This window comes from Numida meleagris, chromosome 18 (genome assembly GCF_002078875.1).
Source record: "Numida meleagris isolate 19003 breed g44 Domestic line chromosome 18, NumMel1.0, whole genome shotgun sequence".
In the NCBI taxonomy this organism is placed as follows: domain Eukaryota; kingdom Metazoa; phylum Chordata; class Aves; order Galliformes; family Numididae; genus Numida; species Numida meleagris.
In genome coordinates, this window is record NC_034426.1 from 9,694,696 (window position 1) to 9,721,876 (window position 27,181).

General features: G+C 49.8%; 1 protein-coding gene across 1 annotated transcript; it reads right to left on the bottom strand.

The window, feature by feature from the left end:
• Nucleotides 1–27,181, bottom strand: CLUH (clustered mitochondria homolog). Its single transcript, XM_021415867.1, has 26 exons — nucleotides 25,818–27,181; nucleotides 23,374–23,570; nucleotides 21,710–21,881; nucleotides 21,423–21,566; nucleotides 21,103–21,230; nucleotides 20,301–20,455; nucleotides 19,519–19,644; nucleotides 18,306–18,453; nucleotides 17,474–17,566; nucleotides 16,031–16,725; nucleotides 14,688–14,905; nucleotides 14,066–14,170; nucleotides 12,843–12,943; nucleotides 11,548–11,700; nucleotides 10,909–10,971; nucleotides 9,956–10,200; nucleotides 9,132–9,216; nucleotides 8,499–8,652; nucleotides 7,995–8,134; nucleotides 7,802–7,882; nucleotides 7,140–7,265; nucleotides 6,428–6,549; nucleotides 5,008–5,101; nucleotides 4,142–4,276; nucleotides 2,438–2,511; nucleotides 1–1,903 (listed from the first exon to the last, which is right to left on the bottom strand). Exons 1-26 carry the CDS (start codon nucleotides 26,557–26,559, stop codon nucleotides 1,738–1,740), a joined length of 4,662 nt encoding a protein of 1,553 aa, XP_021271542.1. The 5' UTR covers nucleotides 26,560–27,181; the 3' UTR covers nucleotides 1–1,737.

Here is a 27,181-nt window from a genome sequence, read left to right on the forward strand (position 1 = left end):
TGGTTTCAAAAGCTTTTAATGACTAAAAGACACTACTGAAAGAAGGTTCTCGTAGGACAGGTGCACTGTAGTCATTTATTGATCGCTTTCCGTGGACCTCAGGCTTTTCCAATAGGAGCACGGTCTCTTGCAGGAGCCCCCTCCTGCTCCGTCCCCACTAACGCCTCACCCTGCCCTGCCCCCTCACAAAACCGGTCACCTCGTACAGGAACAGAGCATGGGGACAGCGCCTGTTTCTCCAGGTCGGTAAAAGAAGCGATGCAAATGAGCACGGGGTACTAAGCCAAGACAGAACGAGAGAGCCTGGACTCCGCTGTCAGCGCAGGGCGGGATCGCACTAGCAACCAGAAGTTGCTCTGCAGCTCAGTCTGCTGGGGAAGGACTTTCCGTGCCGTGGGCAGCCCAAGGCCTGCAGAGCCCAAATGTGACCACGGCTCAGAGAGAATGACGATGGGATGCGTGTGTGGGGGGAGGGGGGAAGTTCATACACACTCAGTTAGCGGCCTCCGCCATTTCAGTGACATCCATTGCCAGCAATGGAAGCTCCCCTGGGAACGATCTCAAACCCAGTGTGCGCAGACAGGAGTTGTGAAGGTATTGGCCACAGGTTCCAGTGCCGGGAGAGACTGCTCCTGCTTAAGCCCCCCGCCCCAAAGCCGAGCAGTTTCAGGTTGTGTGACGCTCACCGTTCCCCTTTAGTTCAATGTGGCAGTGGGGCTAGCAGCGGTGAGCTCTGGTTCGGTTATTTCAGATAAGATCGAGTCCCCATTTCTGACTTTTCCTCCCTCTTCTCCCCTCTGTTTCTAGGGCCACTGTTACCTCCTCGCTCAGCCCTTGGGTGCTGCCATTACCAGTCTCTCCCAGGCACCGGGGTTTCCACTGGAATGGAAGTTTGTGCGCATTAAACATCAAGATCAAGCCCTCGCTCTTTGGGTACAGTATCCTGTTACTGAGCTGCAAGCAGAGCAGAGGTGGAACTGTGAGTATCTCATATATATATATTTATATATTTTTATATATATATATATCTCTGTATCTTGACAATTAGAACATGAATGTTACAAAAAAAACCCTGACTTGCCCAACTGCCAACCAAACATAGGAAAAAAATGGTTAAAGGAACTCAATGGCTATATATCCTGATGTAGAAAATGCTGTACATTCCCCACTTACTCACATTACAGGCTTTAGTCATCTCAATGATACAAATATGGCTGCTTCATTTTCCTTAGCACAAATTGGGACAGGGACTGGGGGGGGAGAAATGAATCTCTTGGCTTGGAATCCACATTTTACAAGAATGCTGAGCAGTGGATAGGGGCTTTTCTGTACTGGTTTTAGCAAAGCAGTGTCCTTAGTCAACATAAAAATGACCTGAGAAATGTTATATACCTCAAGACAGTTCATTTGGAATTCATATGTACAGAGTAGAAATAACTGATGATATGTGCACACACACACACGTACACGCACACACAGGCACAACAGCCTCTGGCTGTGCTCACCCAGGATGGGTCTTTCGTTTGCTGCTGCATCCTGGCCCCCTGCCCCCTCCGCGTGGCAGATACAAGCTCGGTCAGACAGATTACATTTCTCAGATTAGTTCTTTGCATTGTGTATTAATTGTACCAGTGCAATAACATTGTCAAAAAAAAAGGAGGAGCTGCTCCAGGGGAGTCCAAGACCCTGGTTCAGATTCAGAAAAGGGTGGTTTAACTTTTTTAAGCGAGGTACACATTAAGCAGGGCTCTGCGTTAAGGGGATGGCAGCAGAAGGCATGCTTGGCTCAGCTTTCTCCTCCCCGGCTCTGTCCTCTGGTTCCAGCTGTTCACCACTTTTTATGCTTTCTTGGAGCTGCTGGCGTCTCTGCACCTCTGCTTTAAGGTTCTCCAAGTCTTTTTGGCTGAGTGGGAAAACCAGGAACGGTAACTAATGTTAGACCAGCTGTAGGAATGGAGTGAAGCACAGGGACAAAGGCAGCCACCGCTGTTTGCTACAGCTGGCAGCGCCGCTCACTTTGTTTCTTATGGGTAGAGACCTCCTGCTCTTCTAATGGAGCTGAACAGAAGAACCCTTTCAGTGCCAGGGAGACAGGCTGAGAACAGCTCCGATGGGCAACACCAGCTCTGTGAGCAGCCCCCGGGCAGAGCTGCACAACTGTGGTCTTGGCCACTGAGGGGTGCATCAGTTCTCAAGGAAGTCTCCCTGCTTTCCTTAAGATGCACGGAACAGGTTTGGATTTTAGGTTTGATGATAGCAGATAACTTCAGGGGACGGCGGCACCTTGAAGCAAGAAGGTACCTAACCTCTGGAAACCACACCTTGGGTCAGAATGACTCTCAAGGTAAAGGGAAGCACTGGGTTTATACTATCTCAGGAACATGGACGGCACACAAGAAATGCCAGACTTGTAAAGCCATGAGTTAGGACACTCTACCTTAGCGGAATGAAGAGAATTCCATTAATAATGTTGAGCTGCTCCAGGACACTGGTCATATTGGGAGCTGTGAACTACAGCATGAGATAGAGAAAAACAAAAGGTTAAAAGTCAAAGCCCAGACAGAACAACTGAGAGGTCCTGAGCATATCTTGACCAAGCAGCCGCCTTCCTTGCCCCTGCAGAAGAGGCGGCACCTACAGACAACTCGCACGACAGCCTCAGAGTTGTGACGTGGCACAGCGCTTATTTGTGTACCTCTTCACAGCCCCAAGTTAAAAAGAGGTTCATACAGATCTCCACCACTCGGGGTAGCAACTTCTACAAGTTCAGAGCCCCCTGCTCTATTACAGCAAGTAGCAGTAGGGATTTATTTACTTGCACACTAACAGAGGAACAAGCTGACAGTGGGGGTGGTCAGTCCATCACGAGGACAGTCTCAGATACATTGGTTTCATAACAGTGCCTCTCATGTCTCTCTGCACATATATTGTCCTCGCTCCAGGCAAAGAATAATTCCCTTACTGTGGTTTTGGGACAAAAGTCAGTGCAGCACTTACATGGTTACAGAGCACCTGTGCCTGTGTGCACAACCACAAATAGCCCTGGGACAGAACTACAATTAAATACTCTGATGAGGGTAGAAGTGAATTTGCAGGATGGATGGTCTCTCAGTAGTACTGCTGCTTCTCGGGCTGTCCTGCTGCATCAACTGTGAAATGAAACAACTCCACTTTCCTGCTTTTTTTCCCCCTCCAAGCATCATAACAAGGCTAAATTCTCCATTCCTGTTTAAAGAGTTTGAGCCTCCCACCCAAATACTCTCTCTTAGATGTGACCATTTACTCGATTCAAGGTCCTCAAGCTCAAATCACTCTGCCATGAACTCCTCGCTTCTCCACCCAGTTATATGCAGTGAGAAGAAAACCCAGCCACCCCCACAGGGAGTTATCCTGCTTTGCCTTTTCTACTGGGAACCCACTCTGCAGCAGGAAGCCCCGCTCTCAGCCCAGCAGTGCTTCAGCAGCCACTCGTGTACAGCATGACACGGAGAGCACCCATCCCGCAAGTCACTGTACACTCCCCTAGGAAGTGCCACAGACAGGCTGCTGGGACCTGCCAGGTGCACATGCAGATAACAGCAATCAGTTCCTGCTGCGTGGAAGGCAAGGCAAGGCAGCCCTCCCCAGCTCTGCTGCTGCCCAGCCTCCCCCCACCTCAACGTCCTTGGAAGGAGAACAATGCACTTGGGGAAAGATGACAGCCTTTTTCTTTCCCCCTCCTCAAACAGGATGAGGAAACCAAAGTGCCTTCTAATTGAGCAACCTGCCTCCAGCCTGTGAGTCAGAGCAGTGGCATGTTTGGGTGTAGGTGCTCCAGGCTCCCACGCTACAGCGCCCAGTGCGGGCTGCCGGATTTCCCTGGGAGCCCCTTGCAAAGTTTTGTTCACTTGCTTGAGCTCAGAAGAGCTGTACACAGAAACAGGGTAGACACGTACTTAGTCCACACTGACAGCACTCCATTGTGTCTGACCCTCTGCCTTTGCAGGGACCTCCTACTGTAAGTGTCTGAACTGGCACAGCTGTTCCTGCTCTGCACAGGCAGAAGTCTGCATTCTTATGCTCACATGTCCTTCAGTAGCACCAGAATACCAATATGCCTCCACAGCAAGTACTCTCAGTTGCTGTCATGGCATAAGGTTACCTTAAGTGGCATGATGTTAGCATTGGAGCCATTCTTGTAGATCTCATTCATTGTGCGTTGAAGAGCGACAGCTTGCTGAGTCAGGTATTTCAAGTACTCTGAGCTCTCTTTGGTCTTTTCATGGTGTTCTCCAAGCTAATCAGAAAAGGAAAAAAAAAAAAAAAAAAAAGGATTGCATTACAAATCAGAACAGGATTCAAACTAGGATGCACTCCTGTCTTTGCCAGCTCAGCATCCTTAGAGAAAGCTATTGGAACTACATGCATTTAAAAACAATACCAAAAATCATTCATGTAGGAGCCCTGTTGTCAAAAGTACACCTTTCCATCAAGTAGAAGCACGTCTGCAGGGCGAGAGGCATTCCCTCCACCAGGCTGTGCTTTCAGCACCGGCACTGAATCACAGCGTGCAGCTGCAGACGTGTTCAGACAGACCCAGGCTGATGCAGGAGTTTCACTGTGCATCAGCGAGGGCTCCAAGCAGGAGAGGGAACTGCCCACAGAACAGCTCAACAACCAAACTAGTTTGGGGCTGGCATTAGAAGACAGGTGATGCACACAGTGGGAAGAATCGACCAGCTCCTGCCATGCCCTGCCAGAACATGGGGCTCGGCCACCGACAGAAGTTTCTGTCTGATGACGAGTACAGCAAGAACAAACTTGCACCAAAGTCGGTGCATCACCACCAGCAAGCTCTGGCACAGGACAGCAATTCTGCCCCGTCCTTCGAAAGAAGGCTCCTTGGCACCTGCCCCGAGCTGTTTATGAGATGGGCCTCCCCGAGTTCAGGTTGTGGCATTGGTTTGCAGTCAGTCCTTGCTTCTGGCAGGAAAACAACAGCACGCGAGCAGCACGCAGGCTCGGTACCTGGTTTTTGTAGATTGTGTAGCCTTCCTTCTCGTGCTGCAGCGCCGACCGGAATTCTGCTTTGCTCTCGTACACTCGAGCTACCAAGTGGTGGCTGAGGGAAGGAAGAAGGTTTAGAGGGATCTCAATGATGAAGAAACATTTCTGTGCTACAGACAGCACGACCAGCAACACAAAGGTTAGGCTGTAAGTCTTAACAGCAGTGTCAAAGGTGGCAAATACAGGACTGCATACAGCACCCTCGTGTTTACTTCTCCCCACCCCAGCTGGGGACTAACATACTGCACTGATTTAGGGTGGATCACTGAAATGCTGAGAAGGAACCTGAAGAAGAAGACAGGATTTTTTCCTGCTGTGCCTAGGAAAGCTGAAGGCCACAGCGGTGCACTGAATATGGGCAAGGACCTGCTGGGCAAGCCTTGTTAAGTGGAGAAGGAAGGAGCAGTTATAAGCCCTTCCCCTTTAAGAAAAGATCTTTTTGTTTCTTGAAAGCAAATGTGTGAACAACTTGGTTAGTCAAACCAAAAACCAAAGTTTTCCAGCACAGAAGCATCCAGCAAACGGTGGCAAAGCTGGGATCCAAGTCGCCTGGGATTTTTCCAGTTGGGAGGGTTGACTTGGCTTGGACTTGGCTTCCTTAATGTTTATGGAACAAAAAAGACTTCTATTTTTGGCAGTGATACTCCCTGGGAAGTGATAGATCTCAGTGAGCATCCCAGTGCTACCGAGAGAAAGAAAGATTCTTTCTGCTGAATACACATCCATCAACTGCTAGAAAACAAATCAGACTCTTGCAGGCACTTAATAAGATTTATTTTCACTCTGATGAAGAACAGATGGGATGCAAGGTGTTCGTAGTAATGAGGAACGAACCACTATTTGGTTGTTTGTGAGCCAGGTCTGTATTCAAGGACAGAGCATACAGCACAGCCTTGGAAACAAAAAGCTGCTCAGTATTTTAGTGAAATAAAAGGCTTTAATGGTGAAGGATGGAAGCAAATGATGTTTCCTCAAAGGTAGCTCCCTGAGGGCCAAAACAATTACATACAAGTGTTTATATATCATGCTTGTCTCCCAGTATAATTACTGGAGTATTGCTCTCCAACACTCCCTTGCCACATGCGTTTTTCTGCTGAGAATCTGGGAGGGTCAGGGTCATCCTGACATATTTTTGAGTCATTAAGCAGATCCCCCAGTTAACCTCAAGAACAAGGGATCTCTGTTCTAGACAGACTGGATGCTGCAGCACGGCCACAACTGCAGGCAGCCCAGCACTGCCAAGGGGACTGGCACTGGACAGAACCTCTAGTTTAACAGCACACAGCTGGACACAGGCAGCTCAGAGCCCTCCCACGTGACGTACAGCAAGTGCACTCACTCACAGGATGGGGACCCAGCCCAGCACTCCACCCTGCCTCACCTTAGTGCAACTTTCAAAGACTTGGAGCCGTGATACTTGGAGCTGATGGCCAGCGCATTCTCCAGGAACCGGAGGGACAGGTCATACTCCATAACCCCGTGGAGCACCAAGCCGATGTTGTTCTGCACAGATCCACCACACACAGGTAGTCAAGTAGGCATTCAGAAACACCAATTCCAAGTACACATTTACTGCTTCCCAGTTTCCATTTACTGCGTACCAAGACCGCAGGTGCTTCGCTGCTTGAAAAGGCTCTTACAGCCAGAAGGCCGCAGTGGATCTCTCTCTAGCACATAACATATGACATTTCCTTCCTTGGGAGCTTGGCCCAAACCAGCCAGACAGAAGGAAAATAAAGAATCTCGTTCCTTAGAACATTCAAAAGCTGCCTGGACATGGCCCTGGGTGACCTATGTGAGCAGGGGAGCAGTTAGACCAGGTGGACCCCAGAAACCCCTTCAAACCTCAGCCACTCTGATTCCATGAACCCTCTCCATTTTACGTAAGGGAAACAAGACTGCCCTTCCCAGCCAAACAATCACACTCCTTTCCCCTTCCTCTAATGGTACTAATGGATAGTAACCCAGGGATCAAAAAAAAAAGCAGTGCCTCAGTGCATGCTTTAAATAGCCAGCAGTATGGGTGGTTTTAAGTCCAAGAAGTTTCTTAGAGATTAGATTCTCAAAGACATTGACTCCAAGAGATTACTTACATCCAAGAGTGCCATTTCTGGGTGATCCTCCCCAAATACCAATAGCATGAGGTAGCGTGCACGGTACAGTAAGTTTAATGCTGTAGAGAGTTGGCTGTTTGCAAAGCAGTACAAAGCAAGGTGCATCTACAATAAAAGACAAAATCCTGTATTAATGCTTTAACACTTTGTAAAGCAAAGTGATCTCTCCTTCCTGCTCCTTTCCCTGGCTGGGCACACCACTGCGGTACCCACACACAATACAGCACAGAGGAAGAATTGTTGAAGTGTTTCATTTCAGTATCTCTTATGAACCTCAGGACATATTTCAAAATTGACCTGTATTCATATGATGCTATGATTGTGCTCTCTGGGAGCTATTCTTGCTATTTCTTGCTTTTGGCGTAAGCCCAAGGGTAAAAGCCACAAAAATTAATGAATAAACACTCAGCAGACAAAACCCCAAAAGTCTAAGTGGGGACAAATACTGATCACGTGGAATGCTTATAATGCAAATACTTTCATACAGAGCTTACAAAATTATAAGCATGAAGCTTGTGATGAAAACGGAGGATTCTGGGAAGAGAACTGCAACTGTTTTCCAGATTCAGGCGTGAATTAAGGCTCTCAGACTCCAGGTGCACACATGGAGTGCTGCTTCTCTCCCCATACCATATACTTACGTATTCTTGAATCGTGTTGGGATGCTCGATACCCAGGACCCTCTCACTCATTAGCACCGCTTTCTGCTGATTACTTAAGGCCTAAACAGAACAGAAGGCCCGGAGCAAGTCACACAGATGTCGTGCACTTGAGCAAGTAAGCACGGGACGCGAATGAGAGGACAAATGGACCCTGCATGAGCCCTCTGCTTACCTCTGAATAATCTCCCATAATATAATTGAGACGAGCTAGCAGCCTCAGGCAGGCACAGATTTCTACATGCATAGCACCGTACACATTGTTGAACAAGTTTAAGGCTTCATTGATGAGCTCACAGCCCTCCTTCAAGAAACCTGAAAAAAATATATACTCATGTACGTACCCACATTAAATAAGCCCTAACAGAACTGGAGAAGTGATGCACATGAAGCAAGGCCTATGTGACTGGCGAAAACAGTAGTGGGATGTGCAGCTCTAGGTCATTGCCCTGAGCAAGGACTAAAACTAGGAGAAGAATCGCTGTTCTGCACCCGTCCTTGCTCACAGCTCGTGACTCCATGGCACACGTGTGCTTCAGGTCTCTGAGACCGTGACTCTCTTAAGAGACCATGATCCTCAACTACAAGAAGGCAGGTGGAGGGTATGCCATGCCAGACACACCCTGCTCTTCTCTTCATCAGCAGTAGCCTCAAGGGGCAGAGGCACGCTGAACTGTACCTTGCTGAACCTTTGCTTGCCCGCTCTGAAAGAAGTGGAAAGCATCTGAGGCTTTAGGGTTTACATGCTTCACCACGGGGAAGATGTTAAGAATGTCTTCCTCTGTGAAGGTGGGCTTGTGCCTGTTGTCAAAGTTGTACTCCTTCAGCAGTATCTGGAGGAACCAAGAAAAAGACAAGAGGTCACGGTCACCGCTTTCACAGGTACCTGGCAAGGAGAGACAGGAAAACGAGCCTTGATTTCTGCATGTGGAGTCGAGAGTCACAGCTAACTGCTCGTGTGTGTACTCAGGGACGGCATTTTGAAAGGGCCCATGAAGGTGTGCACCACCACAGGCGTGAGCTGGGAGCTCCGCACGCAAAGGCACGGCTGTGCTGGTACCGGACGGTTTGGTCTGTCAGAGCGAGCTGCAGGAATTCTGACTGGGCTGGAGATGCACGACCAGTTTACCCTAAAAGGGAACTGGATTTGAAGCCCTCTCTCATGGGATTAGACCCTGTATTCCAGCATTAATGCCTCAATAACCTCTAGGGGCTTGCACCACATGCCTGCAAGGCTGCCCCTGCCAAGTGCTTTGCACTGCACGCTTCTCAATACCGAAGATGACGGGAGGAGAGAAGATATTGATCTTACTTGGACTCCAGTTTTGAGGGAGATTTCACGAAGTAGGGTGATTTTCTGTAGGTTATACATTTCAGCTGCTTGGTCAGCATTCTCACTGCAAAAAGCACACACAGGCTTGAGCTGCAGGGAAGTTTCTGCTCAAGAACATCCCTACTCTGCAGTGTATCGTGCATGGCTCCCTCTACAGCTAAGTGCTGACCGAAACCAGCAACAATACCTTGGGTGCTAATGGTGCTTACAGGGCTGCACAGCAGTACTGAAATCCAGTGTGCTCTCTTCGCAGCTCCCTGCAGGGTCTGAGTAAGTCTGACACGTTCAGCTCCTGGCAGACAGTAAGCTGTCCCTGACATGAAAGGAGCGATCACTGGCTTTGGCAGCTAGTCATCATTTCTCTTGGGGCCCTGTTTGCTCCCAGTTTCAGTTCAACATTCGATGTTTGCACATTCCAGCAGCATCCCTGGCCATCTCTGTTTCAGATGCAGGAGAAGCTGCCCTTGTTCTATGAACACAAGCTGCCTTCAGCCTAAATCATCTTTCTTATAGACAAGTTCTTTTGCCTACGCTATTTACATTCTGCTCACCTCCACACCACTAAGGAGAGCCTTCCCCTTCTCCCCTTTGCCTCACAGGCTTCATCTCAGTTCAGACTGCAGCTACTTCTCTCTGCTGCTGTTTGCCTGATTTCTTTCCATTACATGCCCACAAGATTTCCTCAAGAATACAAATTTATATGCAAACAGAAAACAAAAAAGGAAGGTCATATTAGGTAACAGTAAGAGCTACAGACATTCGTAAGAGTTCAGGCACAAGTAAGGGTAATTTTATTTGCTTACCATTCAAGACTAAAATCAAAGTAGCTCTTTGCTTCTGAACAAATATTCTTCCACAGCTCCTGAGGGGTCATGCTGGCCCAAGCTGTGTTATCAGCATTTCCAAGGTTCCTGTTTTTCCTTTTCTTATTCTTTTTCTTGGAGACCAGCTCATCAGCTGGAAGATGGGCAATGGGGTTTGGAAAGGAGCTTAGAAAGCAATTGAGGAAGTGGCTGATGGCTGCTGATAAACCCGACAGCTCCACACCCTACAGCGAGACACAGAAGTCAGTTGTGGAACACACCTGCCATCACACAGCACTATGCTGACCCAGCACTTGCACAAACCCAGTCCTCCCACAAACAGGAATATCTTCCAGGTGAAGGAGAGAAGAAAGGAAGAGGCAAATATTTGCTACTAGCACAGACAGAATTACAGATATACAATAAAGGTATACAGATATAAAATAAAGGTACAATGTACATGTAAATATACAGTTCTACTTTGGGTTGCCACTTGAGATAGAGAAACTAGAAATTGTAAAGCAGATCTGACACTGGAATAAAACCAGGTCCACTGCCATGCCACATATGTGCAGGTACGTGGATGCATCAGTGCTCATTCAATTAAGAAAAGCTTCTTGTAAGGGCAAAAGCAACAAAAGAAAAGGCATTACAAGGAAGACAAGCTGTGATTTCATGTAAAAGCCTTCAGCATAAGGAGTGAGGATCTGGGAAAGAAAAGCATGAACAATTCTTCTCTGGGAAAACCAATCTTCAAGTGGGGACTTGTTTTCCCTCGCACACAGGCCTATACCTATTTTAGCTCTAATGAGACTGTACTCCCTGTTGCTAGGCAACACCCATGAACACTCTAATGAGAGAGGAAACTAAACAGCTCTCTATTAGCAAAAAAAAAAAAAAAAAAAATCATTAGAGAGAACACACGAGGCGAGAGGTTAGGCTGCAGGTCATACCTGGAGGTACGTCTTGAAGATGTGCTTCGCTGACCGAGTGATCAGTTCACTGATGCCAATTTTCTACCCCAAGGAACAAAAAGCGAAGACTAAGTCAGTCAATAACAACAATGAAAACCACACTTTCCTTTTGAAGTGGGCTTTTATCAAGATGCGCAGAAGGCACCTAATTCTGTCCTTACCCTACAACACAGAACTATTCTGCATTTGAGAACACTCCTGGGGCTGGGGAAGGGCCCCCACGAGCCTCCCCATGCTGCAGGGCTCACCCTGCAGCCCCACACAGCCGTGCTCACACCACCACCTCCCAGTCAGACCCAAAGCCTTGCCAGGTATTAGAGGCTTAAAAAATGAACGGCTTAAAATCCAACTGTGTGCTGCCTGCTGTTACACCTCGGAATCCCTGGAGAACTTTTCTATCCCAAAGGATACTCAAACAGCCTAAGGCCACGAGAGCTATTAAGGAACTGGGAGTAAAACTCCCCCATCGACCACCTACAGGTCCTTCTCCTTCCTTCTCTGTTTTTGAAGCTGGTTCTTTTTCACAGAGAAAGCAATTAGCCAAGTTGGAATCTGTACAGGGCATGTTAGGCCAGAGGCAGCTGGAGCTGACAGTCCAAAGTTAAGGCTGATGCTTACAAAGATATGATCCAGCTGAGTGTGGCCAGGGGTCTTCGTGATGAAGTGGATCACTTTGCCTAGGTATCGCATGTTGATGCCCCTCTGGTGCATGGCCTCTGCTAAGGTAGCCCCATCCATGGGGAGCACCGTGTGATCCAGGCAGTCCTTGACCTGCAGGGTACACGCAAACGTTGGTTATAGAGGACAGACATGAAGGCCACAGCCTGGGGTTCCCCTGCACAGGTACAGGACAGGGCAGGGACAGCTTTCAGCCCGTGGGAGAGCTGCTGCTTGTGTACATCTTCATTGGTCTTTTTATTGGAAATGTTTTTATTGGTGACTGTAAGGCACTTTGCTGATAATGGGAGATGGCACTTGCATTTCAAGTTGTGCTGCAGTGCTGATAAAGAGTAATTTAATCCACATCATGGAGTAACACAGTTACTTTCCGACACACAGAGCAGGGAGGACAGTGTCTGTGCAGCATGCTGTATTTATAAACTACTGTGTACCAAAACCCTTGCAAAACAACAGTCATCATCAAGTCCTTTTCTGATTCACTCCCCCTCCTTTTTTATTTTCAGACTGAATAGCTAGCCTTAAAAGCTTATGCTGAGGAACCAGGGATAAAAGCTTATGCCTAAGGAACCAGGGAATTCATAGGAAGGTACAGTTCAAAAGAAGCTTTCCAGTAAGGAAAAGACCCTCCTAGGTAAAACCAACAGCCCCGAGGCCTCTCAGAGCAGAGATCACCAGTCCCACCCTCCCAGTTACAATGCCAGCTGCAACGTAGCAGCCACTTTAGAGAGAACAGCTGGTATTTCTTATCGGGCCAGGCACATGGGTAAGCACCCAAAATGCTTAAGACTTGCAGAAGGAGTTTTCAGATATGAGCAAGAACAACTTCCCAGTGCAATCCAAGTTATTAGCCACCACCTTGAGTCACACTCAAGGTCAGAGAACACAGTAAGCAGTGTGTGATGCCCAGGGCTAGGGAGGATGACTTCTGTGGTCTTCACTGTCTCAAACTCTCAGCAATCATGCTGATCGCTAGTGCCAAAGATCCTTTGTTGGAGTGAGTGGGAAAAGTGTTTGTTAAGACAGGAAACGTAAAACCCCTCTTGTGCTTGCACCAGAGATGCTGGCACTGTTTACCACACTGCACCACTGGTGCCAGAACTTGGCTGCCAGCAGCAGAGCGCAGCGTCTGCCTGGGAGGTGACGTTGGCGTACCGCTATGGCAGTGCTTGCTCAGAGTGGCCAAGCTTGAAGTAAGCTCTCCAAGAGATTACTGCTGGCCCTTGGCCGCTTACCAAACCTGGGATCTGGCACGAGAGCAAGAACGCAGCAGCATCCTTCAGTAACTGCTTCTGATCCTGCACCTCCTCTTTGCTAGACTCAGGAAAACGAACACCTAGCAGGGTAAAAGGAAAACATCAAATATTAACTCAAAAGGAAAACTAACTCACATACAGAAAACATGCAGTAATAGCAGCTAAAGAGCTGAAGTGGATCTGCCTCCCACAAATTCAAAATGCTTCTTCAAAACTCATCTACTTGGCAACATGTTTTGATGGGAAGAATGTTATCCCCTCTGCTTGGATACTGGTTGTACTGCTCTGCGCCCATTTGTTCCCTTTTAATGTTAGCCTCTAAAGCCCAGATCCCACTCTATCTGGTCCGTTCTACCTATTGGCAAGTGCTGTGCACACTGCCAGTGCAAAAGACACCAGGCTAGACTGGAGTGGCACATACAGCAGATGGGCCAGCGTACACTTCAAGTGCTGGAAGCTCAGAGCCTTTGCTTTGGCACATGAAAATTAATACAAAGTTAAGTTCTAGCTGCAAGGTCAGTGCCAAAACACTAGTTTTTACCAGACTTCAAAATACATGCTCTTTCTGACACATTTATTCCAAGCTAAATTCAACTAAGCGGCCATTCCTCTGCAATCTGCATGCACGCAGCCTCTGCATTTGCCCCCCTTAACATTTTGGGAGCTTTACTGTATTTCCAAATAAAGTGTGCTGATTCCAGACACTGAAAGCTACATCTGATGCCTGAGACCTGTGCATGTATTTGAACGGGCACCATGACCTACTGACCACAATGTTAACAAAATAAACCCTGCCCTTCCCTGAGGATCCAGCATCAGTCATTCTACTACAGCTGTGGGTTTGTTTTTTTTGTGTGTGTGCTAACAAAAAAAATCAGGATCAAATCGAACCTGTCCCCCCCACACCTGCCTCTTTTCATGTGGTCTAGCAGCTGGGATGCTGGAGAGTCTCAAGATTCTTGGCAGCACTCTGAAAACCTCCCTCGAGTGCAGCAGTGGGAGACAGCTCAGTGCCCGCGTTTGTTCCAGCACTGCAATCAATTTTAGTTCTTTCTCTTTTCTGTGTCTTTGTGCTGCATGGGGAACTCTGCACCAAAAGCCAGTGGTATCAGTTAAGGCTTTAGAACATAATTTTGCCTGTAGCTTGGCTACATACAGCAATCCTCTTAAAAAGGACCAGAACGAGCTCTTTATGCACATACCTGGTGAGAAAATATCTGGGTTAAACCGAATGTCAAATGATGTGTCACTAATGGAGCCTACGGCCTTGCAAGCATTTCGAATCACTTCTCTGCTTTTGGGATCGACTGGAGTAGGAAGAAAAATAGAACAAATGAACGTGGATTTCAGAAAATTACAACCTGGCTATTAAAGAGAAAAGTTTTGTTATGATCAGCAATGATGGCATATTTTGCAGAAATCCATTATAAATACAATCAATTGTAAGATACACGGAAAGGAGAATAGCTGCAAAAACTTTGGGATTTCTGAAGGTGTTTGAGCACTGCACACTTCCCAGCCCTGGCTGCTGGCCCCGCAGAGCAGCTTGCTGGCCAGGCTCTCATTCCTCCACCAGAGCTGGTAGGCTTGTGCTTCAGAGACACTACCAACCTACCCCCAGGCAGCCAGAGTGATTAATGTACTGGTGTGTGAATGGCTCTATGCAAAGAGCTAAAACAGTATCGATAGCAGAAGCCAGTGCTTGTCCTGTTTAACAACAAATAATAGCCCTAAGCACCTCTGGTTTGGCATAGCTCCGACCAGAGGCACAGCCACCAGTGGAGCAGCAGGCCTGGGCTGCTTCTGATGCAGAGGATTATATACCTGTTCCATCATCAGATGCAATGGTCTCAGCCAGCTCTTTAACCTGATCAAGTCCAGTCACGTTGTCATCTGTTTTACCATCATCTGACTCAGACTTCTCACTTTCTGCTGTACCGTTCTCCGGAGAGGTGCCATTTTCCAGTGCAGCTGAGCTTTCCTGTTTGTTGGCTTTCTGTTGCATCAGCTGCAGTGCAGCCAGCTTCATGAATAAGAGATACCTACAGCAAAGTAAGAGAGGAATTCAGTACAGCAGGAGAATCCAGGAGGATCACCACTCTACTCTGAGGGGAAAAGCTCAGAGCTGGGGTAATGGACCACCTAGTTTCCTCTGTAAAGACACAACTGACATCCTCTACTACTGAGCTTTCTGAAATCAGAGAGTGCACATTATTATAATATCTTCTATTAGCACATCAGAAGACACAAAGAAGTGGGTTCTCATTACCCATCACAATGGGAAACTCATCTCCTTGCAGTAGTTACAAGTAGCTTTCCACACACAGCAGCAGCAGACAGCTCAGGAAGACTTACTGCTAAATGCACGGAACTGACTAACAAAATCCAGGAGCAATTTTACTATGAAACCTAAGCACAGGGAGCTTTGCTCACCGTGCAGCGGCAGCCTCCAGCCACGGTCCTGCAGGCTGCTGGTCTGGAACCTCTCCCAGACAGCAGTGAAGGTGCCTGTAGGCACAGGGCAGGACGGAGCAGGGTGCTGGCTGCAGAACTGGTTGCTCAGCGGGCAGAGCTCCTCTGGCAGCAGTTGAGGACTCACCTTCCCAGCAAGTGGAGCGCAGGCTCTGACCACGCGTGGTAGCAGAGCACCCCGCAGCCCCCGACATGGGAAGGGGGAGCGTTACCCCATGCAGCTGCCACCTCCCAGAGCTCCTGCTCCCTTGCCTGCATTGTATGAGCCCAACACCAACACACTCCACCATAGAAATGCCTAGAGCAGTTCCCACAGGTCATTTTTTTCAGCCTTTAGTAAAAAATGTAGTGTTTGAGATGTCTGGAGAGCCTTAAAAGACAAGCATAAATCCTTCCCATTCCCTAGATAGCAGGTGATCAGGACATCTGCAGAGAAAGGACATGAAACATCAAAACAGATCTGGAGACTAAAGAGCAAGCCACCTCTTCCCCAGTTCCCTATAGCCCTGTCAGAATTTCTACTGTTCCATCTCTCATTAAGTAAGTCTCTGTAATTGCACCTGCAGGGCCAAGCAATGGGGCAATCAGCTGCCTGCTCCCAGGAGCAAAGCTGCAGTGTCCCCGGGACATCGCGGCACAGTCCTGACTTCAACCATTAACAGTTGCAAGTGGAGGATGTGGGGAGCTCAGCTCACCTGTGCTCTACAAAGGCATCAACAAGCTCTTGCCGGAGACAGCAAAGCTTGTGCCTGTGCTGCTTGGGGAACCCCATTTTCTTACATTCCTCTGGCATCTCCTCCCCTTCAACAGGCAGGAAGTTTAGATCTGGAGGGAAAGTGCGGAGCAGGTCCAGGATGTAATGACGCCCATCGTTGCCAATAATGCCTTTGCACTCCACTGAGGAGCACAGCTCCACCTCCTCGTTCTTGTCGTTCAGGACTTTGTGCTTCTGGATCTTAAGCGGTCTGCTGGTCTTCTCTAGCAGCTCCAGGTACTTAGGATGTGAGACAACTGTCTTGCCAAAGTCTATTGACCCATAAATGACACTCTGTTCCTGCTCTCTTTCCAAGATCCCAGGAATAATAGACTGAGCTGTCACCCTGTAACCTCTGTAATCCACCACTACAGTCCCCAGAGTGTACAGCCCTTCTACATCCACAGCGTTATAGGTCCGCACGCCATTGAGATCATTGGTAGGTGCTACATAAGCAGCAACATCCCCACCAAAGTCCTTGTAGTGGTCACGGACATCGAAGCCCAGACTGAAGAATATATTGTTCCAGATGAACATCTGCATCTTGGTCTCTTCACTGGGGTTGATGGCCATGACATTGCCATCAATGACAGCCATGGCACCTCTTGTTGCTGCTGCAGTGAAGTCACTGTGAACCTGGAGGTAGTCAGAAACAAAGTCAGGTAAGAAACGGATCGCATCTTCCCCACACCTCACTCTCAAAGCTCTCTGCAAATTTCTCCTTTGCTCCTCACCTCCTCATGGCCCTCCAGCAAGCAGGCAGGTCAGCTGGCTTTTGCTCTTGTGAGCCTGGCCAGTGGCTTGGATACAAGCTCCAGGAGCCAGAGCATTAGGGATCGCCATGGCTCAGTCTCATGAGTTCTCTGCGGAGGAGGGTTTAGTTTTAATCATGTCCACCCCTACCCCTGCTCCTCCTACCCACTTGAATGAGGGCTGGATCAAACACAACAGCAGAAGACTAAGAGGAAGCTATCTCGTGGTCAGCTGGGAGACACGGGGTCAAGGACTACAATTCTTCCCTGCAAAGCTGGGAGCAGAAGGCAGATATTGGTCAAGCACTGGAACAGGTTGCCCAGGGAAGTGGTGGAGTCCCCATCCCTGGAGGTATTTAAGAGATGCATGGACATGGCACTAAGGGACATCGTTTAGTGGTGGGATTTGGTAGCTCATATTGGTGGTTGGACGTGATGATCTTGAAGGCCTTTCCCAACCTAGATGATTCTATGGTTATATGATATGTGAGAGAGAACAAGACCCCTTAGCTCACAAATGGGGACTCCCATCTTGCAGTTTCTAAAGGGCAATCTCAGGTGAAATGTCCAGGTGTACCACGGGCAGCAGAGAAGTGGCTGTGTAATGAGTTGCCTGCAGATCCCAAAGTTACCTTGAAAATGGCTCGTTCTCTCAGCAGCCTCTCAGGCAGGTTCTTGCGTGGCAGCTCTCGCGTGGTCTGCAGCTCCTCGTTCCAGTCTCTGGTCTGAAAGAGTCAAAGCCTTATGGGAAGCAATACGTTCTGTACATGGGTGCTGGCAACCCAGCATTTCTCATTTACAAGGGAAGGGAGAAGGAAAGAACTCAGGCTATCGTAATGTTCAGAGGAAGAGAATTAGCAGCAGGATCACTACTCATGAGTCGACCTCATTCAACAGCCATTTGGGATAGATCCTGTTAGTCCACATTACTCAGCACAGTTTATCTGAAATGCCAGATTGCTAGCACCAGAGTAACCCGCTGCAGACCTGGTTAGCCAGCACACTGCAACATGGTCACCCCGCAGGCACTACCTACATGCAGCCATGATAGCCCAGCACAACGCACAGCCTGGAACATTTTATGCTATGAGGCTGCATCTGACACCCCTGGAAGAGTTTGCTGAGAGACATGAGAGCTTTTCCAGGCCTGACCGGCACGGAGGAACACTCTGCTGTTTGTAAGGAGCAGCGGTGCCAGCCAGAGTAGGGACACAGGATTTATAAGTACTTGAGCAGAAGTTGCTCAGACTCCTACATACTCAGGGAAGTTGCAGCCTTGGCAGCTCAGCCCTCTGAGGCTCAGTAGTTAAGGACACCGCTGAGAATAAAGACGCATGCAAGTTTTCCTTGATATGCAAAACCCTTTCACAAATCCCAAAGGTCTACCTGCTGGTAAAAGTTAACTGGTTCCCAGTGCAATGGGCAGCAGAACTATTGCCAGGGTTCTCAGAGAGAGCTAGATACCTGTCCAGGTATGTGCTCTTCGTAGCCCAGCCTGGAAGTGTACGCGTCTTCTGCCCGGACACAGTCCATGGCATGTTCTGCTTGCGGAGCCGTCCAGCTGTACACTTGGAAAGGAGTTGCTATCCTTTCAAAAGGATGTCTCTGAACTCTAATTGGGGAGTGAAAACAATTAGACATTTTCCAAAGGAAGATTTATTTCTACTGTAAGAGAATTTTCCCTCTGCTGCAACATCAATTTCTAACAAACTGCAGAACAAGACCAAGTCATTTAACAAGACCCAACACCACTTAACGACTGACTGTGTTGGCAGTATCTCTCAACGGCTGTAGAGAACAAACCGGGCTCTCCTCATTCCCCTTTCCTCAGCTGCAGCTCCCCAGCACACTCTCCATTCAGCAGAAAACAGAAGCAGATGCAGAGGACCACCACTCCCAGCCACCTCTGTCAGACTGGCTCTCAGCTTTCACTGCAGTCCGTAAGGGTTGTATTATAAAACAAGCCTATAGCACACATCCACTAATGAAGTGAAAAAGCAAGCTTCCCCTAATGGCCTTCTGTGTAATCTGTCTGCCCCCAGCAGGTGCCAGAGTCTCATCTGTATTTACTTCTGGCCCAACAAGCAATGCAATATAATCATTTTTAAATGGCCAGATAGTCCCTGTGGTGGCTGGGAGGCCACTGCTAATTTCCAGCCCTTGTATGGTGTCACTTTCATCTTCCTAATGAGAGCAGAAGCAGAACCCTTGAAAGCCACACCATGTGCCTGTCAATTTGCATCCTGCTGAGCTGAGGCAGTTCATTAAGTGGACTCTAAAGAATGACAGGCTTTTGCAAAGGATCCACTGTCCTGGACTAGAATAGATGGTCCCTGAAGCAAGGACGGGAAAAGAAAACAATCTATTATGGCTCCTTATTATTATCAGAGCTAAAGGAAATTAGAGAAAAGAAATATACATTAATGTTTAAAGTAATTATTCTCTCTCCACTGTAAGCCTGTCCAAAGCCATCATGTGTTAGGGTTCCTGACATTTCATGCTTCAGTTTTTTTGTATTCAGAGCGAAGTGATCAGGTTATCAGTCTGACCCTGCTGCAGCACGTGGCCTGCTCTGCATCAGCTGCTGCTAACTACAAACCAGCCACACACCCCGGCCTCACCAAGCAACTTAACATCATACCACCAAAGGTGACTAAAGAGGAAGAAGTGCTGCTACCGTTTCTTCTGCAGAGCAGAGAAGTTTTTTTTGAAGGTAGGGCTGATCTGGTTAAGTAGTTCCACCAAGGAATGACTGAGAAAACTGGGGTTTGCAGGTTTGGGATTGAAGTTGTACGCAGTAGACCTATAAGAGGAAAGAAACATGCTGTTGTCATAACTGAGACTCCTGATTCCATAGGTAACCATGGAATACAAACTACTTTTTCCACAAGTCAGGGTAACACAGAGCATTTCCAGTTCATAATGGACAGAAAGTAGAAATGTGCTTGAGTTTTGTCTTTTTTTCCAATACAGTCACTCTTACATTCCTGGGCACTGTGCACTAACAGTCTCTCATATACACTATTTAAAAAAAAAAAAAAAATTGCTAGTCAAATCTGTACCCAGGTTAGGAAGTGCTGGCAGACTGCTTTTCCCTTAGGGCAAAATGAGCTAGTTGCAATGGTCAGGAAGGAATTCCCTCCACAACTCAAAATACTATAATTAGTTGATGTCATTATGGGATGTTTCAACTTTCCCTAAAGCATCAGGCATTTATCCACAGTAGAGAAATGGTACCAGGCACAACTAAACAGCCCAGTCCAGTAGAACAACTCTTACAAACCCCATGTGAGCAGTGAATCGAAATAAGCTGCTTTACACACACACACACACACACACACAGAGAAAACAATCAAAATAAAAAAAATCAAGCAGCGTGTTTCTTTGCAGGTTCTTTTCCAATCGGGTATTACGAGTTCTCTGCTGCAAGGCAGGATGGAAGGAATACTGGTTACTCACTGATTCAAGTAAAATCCTCTAGTGGATGCAGTGATACTGACGTGTCGATCCTCCACTGTGATGACATATAAATACATGAGGTCTCCATGCATCTTCCTGTTACCAGGTGGAGGGTTCCAGCCACTCATTGTCAATACCTTTAGGCACTGCAAAGGCTACAGAATACAACAGAAGCAGTTCCTATCAGTAGGAATTAATACCCTTGAGTTACAAAGCCATTTGATGTGCAAGCCAGAGTCCTTTTACCTGCTGCCTTTGCTTGGTTCCACAAACAGAGCTTACAAAAAATTTGGTCTCTAGAGTATAGCCTTCCTCAAGCCACTCGCAGTCCACTAATCTGCCTCAGTTTGCAGCTTTTCACACATAAGACACAGGTAAAAACAGACAACCCTGGGCCTCTGGGCTGCACAAGGCATGCATTTCTTGCTGTACTGGTTTTCAAATGGCAGCTTCTAAAACCGGAATCCAAGTGCAAGGGCATGGGAAACCTAAGGATAAGTTGTAGTGATCTGCAGATCCTGTCTCCAGGACTTTTTAAAGCAATGCAGCTCTCCCTTCCCTGCCTCCCCTCCCCAGCAACACTGGCCATGTTATGCTCTGCAGATGTCCAGTCTCTGCATCCAGCATTTTGCACACCAGCTCTTGGACTTTATTCTCTTGGCTAAGCAGTGCTATTCCAGCACTCATTAAGCACCAAGCAGAGCAAATCCCAAAGTCCACCTCAGCGCAGCTTTCAATCCCTGAACATGTTTGCTGCAAGGTATATGCCGACAGCTGTTGCAATTGCACAGGAGAACTCTACCTTCCAGTCTCTGTTCTGGGGCTGAAGGGCACACAGGGGTCTCTCTTTGCTACCTGGCAGGATATGTTCAGGAGGGGTGCAGTCAATTTGTTCCATTTCAGTACCTTTTTTCTTTCGTTTTCCGCTGTCTACAATGGAGAAAGATGGAAAGTCAGTGCTGAAAAACGTACCAGTCCATCCTCCAAGCAGAAGTTCTCAGAGTGCTTCTCTGCACTCCTGAGTGAGGTGGGCCAGCAGATTGTTACACTGTGCTTTAACGAAGCAGGGAGTCAGGAGAATGAGAACAGCGACCACACCCCATAAGCCTTTTTGGCCCATACCTCCCAGGTCTCCTTCAGTGAAGACACTCAGGAATGACAGAGAATTACAGTCCACACCATTGAAAGCATCTGAAGGGTCAAGACTCTTCAGAAGGTCCCGAATATGCCGCACGTGTATCCTGGCCTCTCGCACTGTGTACGGCTCTGATAAGCAGCAAGGGAAGAAAGAAACTGGAATTACACAGATGCTTACTGCTTCAGCACACAATTCTCAAAAAGGAACCGCGGGGAAGGGCTGCCAGGTGGCCAGAACCACTCCCTGCTCATTCCTTCCCAAAGGAACTTGCCTTCCACCACTTTCAGCAGCGAGCCCTCCTGCAGTCCTTCAATAGTTTTCAGCTCAGCAAAATTATCAAGGACATTGCCATCCAGTTGTAGGGAGAAGCAAGTCCGGTGGCAGGTGTCCTCACGGTCCATTAAGACTTGGTGGATCTCTTGCACCATCTCTTGAGGAGAGACCTTAAGAAGGGAACAACCCAGCCAGTTATTCTTAGCCAGCTCACCCTCAAGCACACATCCGAAGAGGACTCGAAAGCATGAACACACTAGGGACATCTCTGCTCTCCTAGCAACGCTTAGCATGTTAGCAAGCTCCAGTGGCAACAGGCATGGAGAGCTGCTCTGGAGTACACGTAAAGGTGCCAACTCCGGCAGAGGCGTCACAGCCTCGTGCTGTGCTGAGCACAGGGCAGGGAAGGAACAGAAGGTGAGGGGAAAACAAGGGCTCATCCCTTATCCATCCCCACTGCACATCTGTGCTGAGGCTCAGAATGACGTGCGAAGAGAAGAGGCCATTTCCTACCCTCACCTGCGGTGGTATCCACTGCATGGTGCTGCCTCTCCTGGCACGTGAGCACACGGCTCTGGCCACACAGGATCCACGCTGAACCTGTGAACCCAGGCTGCTCCCCTGCCTGTCTGCCCTGGCTCCAGCACCACTGACGTTGCTCTCAAGCTACGAGGACTCAGGGTAGTTTACATAAGCCGCTGTAAACAACGTGGCCTGCTATTATTAGCCTATTAAAACTAACAGCCAAAGGGATTTAAAGGAAGAAAAAAGCTGCCTGAGATACAGCTAGTTTCACAGGGATGTAATCTCACTGCTCTCTCTGCTGGTCTCAGGGAGATAAGGCTTCCTTCCCACTGGGTTTGGACTCAGAATGCCTGCCCCCAAATTAAAGACGCTTCATCCAAATGGTTTTTGGTGAAGTGCGGAGCTAAATCACAGAATCAGCTGGGCATGTCAATGCCTGTCCTGGTCTGGCAGCATGCGTTGTGGCCCACGTGACACACGCTGCTGCATGCAGCAGAGCTCTGTGCAGAAAGGAAAGGGGAGCTGTGTTGTTCCCTTGATGTTCAGGCAGGTGCGTGTCTTTCCCGAACAGTGCTAGCACATGTCGCTGTGCCAAACCCAGCTTAGCCAGAAGGTGCAGCACGCCAAAACCTCTGGGCAGACAGGAAGTTTTCCCCTTCCTAAGTCAGACCCTGGGGTCACGTTTTCACATCCCTTCTTTAAAACAGCCCAGAAATGGGAAAGTCCTTTCCCTGGGGCTCATCTCCATGACTAAGCCCTGCTGAGATGAACAAGGGGCAGCTACACCCTGCCTAATTCCACTTCTCCATGCCCCACACCGGGGATCCGGTGCAAGCACCCACCTCTGTCCTCCCCATGCCAGACAGCTTTGTGCTCACATCGCCTACTCTTTTCTTTTTCTCTAAAAGCCACTGCTTCAGCAGCTTATCTACTGCACCCTCCATGCTTCGCTGTCTCCCTCCCCACTTAACCCCATCATGGGGGCAACAAGTCAGGGACCCTGTGCTCTGCCCTCTGCCTCCACTCGGTCCGCGGGGTCATGAACCTCACTCCATGCCCAGCCCACAGCCTGGGTCCCTCTCCAGCCACACTCCTACAGCCCCCACTCCTGTCCCCTCCCAGCTGGTGGAGAGGTACCTGCAGGGAGAAGGGCTCTATCCCCGGCGCGCAGATCTTGACAGTAAATCCTGTGTCTTGGATGACAATGACCTCCTGGTCGTTCCCATCTTCCCCTGCGTCAGCCTCCTCATGCCCGTTCTGCCTGGCATCCTTCTCGCCCTTCAGGCTCTCATGGGGGCCGCTGCCATTGACGAGTGCCACACCAGCTGGGTGCTCTGGAGAGAGGGACAGAGGTCAGCAGACCGGGGATGGGGGGGATGGCAAGCAAACCAGGGATTAAAACCAGGGGCTAAAGGCAGCGAGCATTTTGTTCTGCAGTTAGTGTTTACTGGACACAGGTGTGGCACGCACTGCCCTCCCCTCCCTTTGCAGGATCAACACAGTCCCACTCACCTGCAGGGTGTGCACCTTCCACAACCCCTGTGCAGAGCAGGGAGGGAGGAAAGCAGGAGGATGGCACAGCTTACAGCACATTTGGCTTAATCTTAAGAAGTCTCTTAATTAAAGAATGGGTGTGTGATGCTCTACAGCCACAGGCAGCTGTCCCCCTGCACCAACACACTGTGTAGCTCCAGCGCACCTCTGCAGCACATCTGCTCAGCTGCAGGCAAAGCGGTGTCACATGGAGTGCATTACTGCACGAGCACCGACAGCTCCACATCCTGCACACAGCAAAGCCGCCCTCCATATTTCCAGAATATTTTGTGGATATCCCACAGGGCCAGGGTGAGGCCTCACCTAAGCCACTGTATTCAAGAAAAAGGTGATGACACCTGAAGTGTTCGCTTAGATGCGTCACAGGGACAGGGAGCTCTGTACCTCCCTCCCAGCTTCTGCAATGGTTTGTTTTCTTTTGAAGTAAGGTGGAGATGTCAGTTCTGCTAAGATTGAGGAGGCTGCAGGCTCCCAGAGCACCTGCACCCACCAGGCCGGGCTGGGACGGCTGCATCATTGCAGGGAGGAGCCCTGCTGGAGCATCCCCACAGGGTCGACCACCTGCCGCACTGCTCCAAAAGCCGCCAGCAGCAAACCCATCTCAAGGACAGCTGCCACAGCTGAACTGACACAGGGTGAAAGACTGCACAGAACACCAGGAAGGTGTGTTCACTGCAAGAGGCAGCAGGTAAACACAGCTACCTTCAGCAGCTTCTGCTGCCTTCAGCATCTCAGCAGATGCTGTTCACGTTCCCTGTCACTTTGTGTAAGTCCCCAGCCTGAGCTGTTCATTTCTTTGACAGACAAAGCCACGGGCAAGCCAGGCATGAGGCAAGGCTCTGGGGGACTCCAGCCACACCAGGAAGGAGAGAGAAAAGCTCCACACAGGAGTGCCCTGGGGGACAGTGCCTGAAATTCAGAAAGCACAGCCTGTGCCTGGAGGTCAGGGGAGAGCCCCCGGTGACAGCAGGAACAAGCTGCAGCTGTACATCAGGGGAAAGCAGCAGGAAAGCAGCAAACCCAAATACTGAAGAGGGGAAAAGGCAGCACAGACACCACTTCACGGGGAGTGCTGAATGTGCACACACCTGACCTGCATTTTGTACCTGCTAAAAAGGCCAAGGGAAAGGATTAGGTTTCATCCTTGCCCCTGGACAGTGAGCACCCGAGGTGACCGTGCTATTTCAGTCCTGGTGCTATTTACAGTGAGGCTGCAGGTGTGGGGGCACGGTGCAAAGCGGGTGGCTCAACACCCAGCTCCCGGCCGGTCTGAGTGCTGCTGAGTGCACACGGAGATGGAGCGATCACGGGGAGGTCAAGTTAATAACTCTTTAGCATTCAAACAAATCTCAGCCCAAGTCAGACATCAGCTTTTTGATGGCCACATCAAAATGTATTGCTGCAAGCTTGGATGGTGTGGGAAGTACAAGTACCAAAGGCATTCACTGCCTCCAGCCTTCCTTCCCTACATTTAGTAACAAGGAGATACAAAAATTGCAGATTAATATGCTACCTTTTTCATTAGTAAGTTTAAGAATGCATTTCTTGGTACCAGCTCCAGTTGCATCAGGGGCACACAAACTCTGCCCTGCTCTTCCCAGCACTGAGCAGTGTGGTTCCTCCCAGGCCCATCCTGGCTGTACCGGGCTGAACTCCAGCTGCACACGCCAGGCACAGGTAGTGAGCAGGCACAGAACAACACTGACCCTGTGTCACGCAGCTTCCTTCGCATGCAGTGCAGCCATAGTTTCATGCAACAGCTCCCGCTCCTTGTGCTCTGGCTACAGGAGTTAGCTCATGTTGCAGCCAGCCAGTCATCAGCCACAGAGCTCATCCTCGTGTTTGTTAACAAGGGCAAGGAGAGAGTAGCACCGGGGGCACCTCACCACCCTCCTCATCCTCACCCCATGCAGGCTCTGATGGAGCCTTGCCTCCCTTCTCCCACCCAACACAAGCACACATAGCCCCCAGCCCCACACACATGGCCTCCAGTAACACGAAGAGCAGCATGGCCCCACGCTGAGCACCTAGCAGCAGGAGCTTCCTCTTCTTCCTCCGCTTCTGCTGCTTGGATAACTGCACTGCACGGCCAGGGTCCCCGGGGCACACAGCTCCCCTCTCAGAGGCGTTCTCCCAGCCAAGTGCAGATGGTGCAGCCACACTGTGGCTGTGCAGGGCCCTTCCTGTCCTCGCTGACTGAGGTGTGCCAGGGCACTCCGAAGAGGCAGCACGCTGCGACCCATTGCCCAGCAGGCAGGTTGCACTCGGCCCAGGGCCTGCCGGCTGCGTGCTGCGGTGCAGGCTGCAGCTCAGAACCCCACAGGCCGCCCCAGGCCCCGCACCACATGCCGCGCCGCTGTCCTCAGGTTTCACGTGGCCCTGGCAGGCCGCAGGCAGCACGGCACAACCCAGCGGCTCCGCCGGCCCTTCCTCAAGGTCGGTGGGAAGGACAGCGGCAGGGAGCAGGGCAGCACCGCCAGCTCCCGAGCAGCTGTTGCTGCAGGCTGTGGCCACTGCGGCTTCGCCCTCGGGCAGGGCCTGGGCAGATTCAATGTGTTCCTGCAGGCCTCCTCCTGCTGCTGCGCTGGGGATGACATCAGGGAATGGCACGGAGCCCCAGGAAGTTCTCAGTGCATCCACAGAGCCGGCTCCACTCGTCGGGGGCTTCAGCAGGAGGGGTGAGCGCTCGTCAGGCAGGCTGAGGCCACGTGCTGGGAAGAAGAGGTCGGTGACACGCCTGCAGCAGTTCACCACCACGCTGTTTCCCATGATTCTGGCAGTCCAGCTCACACTGCACTGGTCAGAACAGTGAGCTCTGTCTGCAATTCTCGTCTGCACGCGTGTACTGAAGTTCCCACCAGGCGCACGGCAGAGCTCACCTCCCTGCTCCGGATCTGTCCCACACGGTCACTCTGACTCCTAAGAAAATCCTCATATGTCCCCAGGGCGGGGGATCAGTGCCAGCTCAGGACCGTCCCACATGCATCGCCTCCTCGCAGCCCCTGCTCCAGACCCGCAGCACTCCCCACGTCCCACAGCAGCCTTCACCCGCCGCACATCAGGGCCTGGTCTCGCACGAGGCGCAGGGCAGCTCCCGCTCCGCAGAGCTCGGCACACGGATGGATGTACGTGTGTGCAGCTCTCCAACAAGTTCTTCGGATGTGCTCCAAGAGCAGATGCCCGCCCAACTGCCCCGCTCCGTGAGCTCGATATAAATAGACGAGGGCTGTATCAAGCACTGTACTGGTGCAGCATGGGACAGGCGCTCCAGCTCTGCCAAACTTGTTGGCAGGGAGATGCATTGAGTTACAGGAGGTGGGTGGCTGCGGGGCGCCTCGGCCGGGGCCAGCCACCCATACTGAGCAGGCGGCACAAAGGGCCTTGGCAGCTG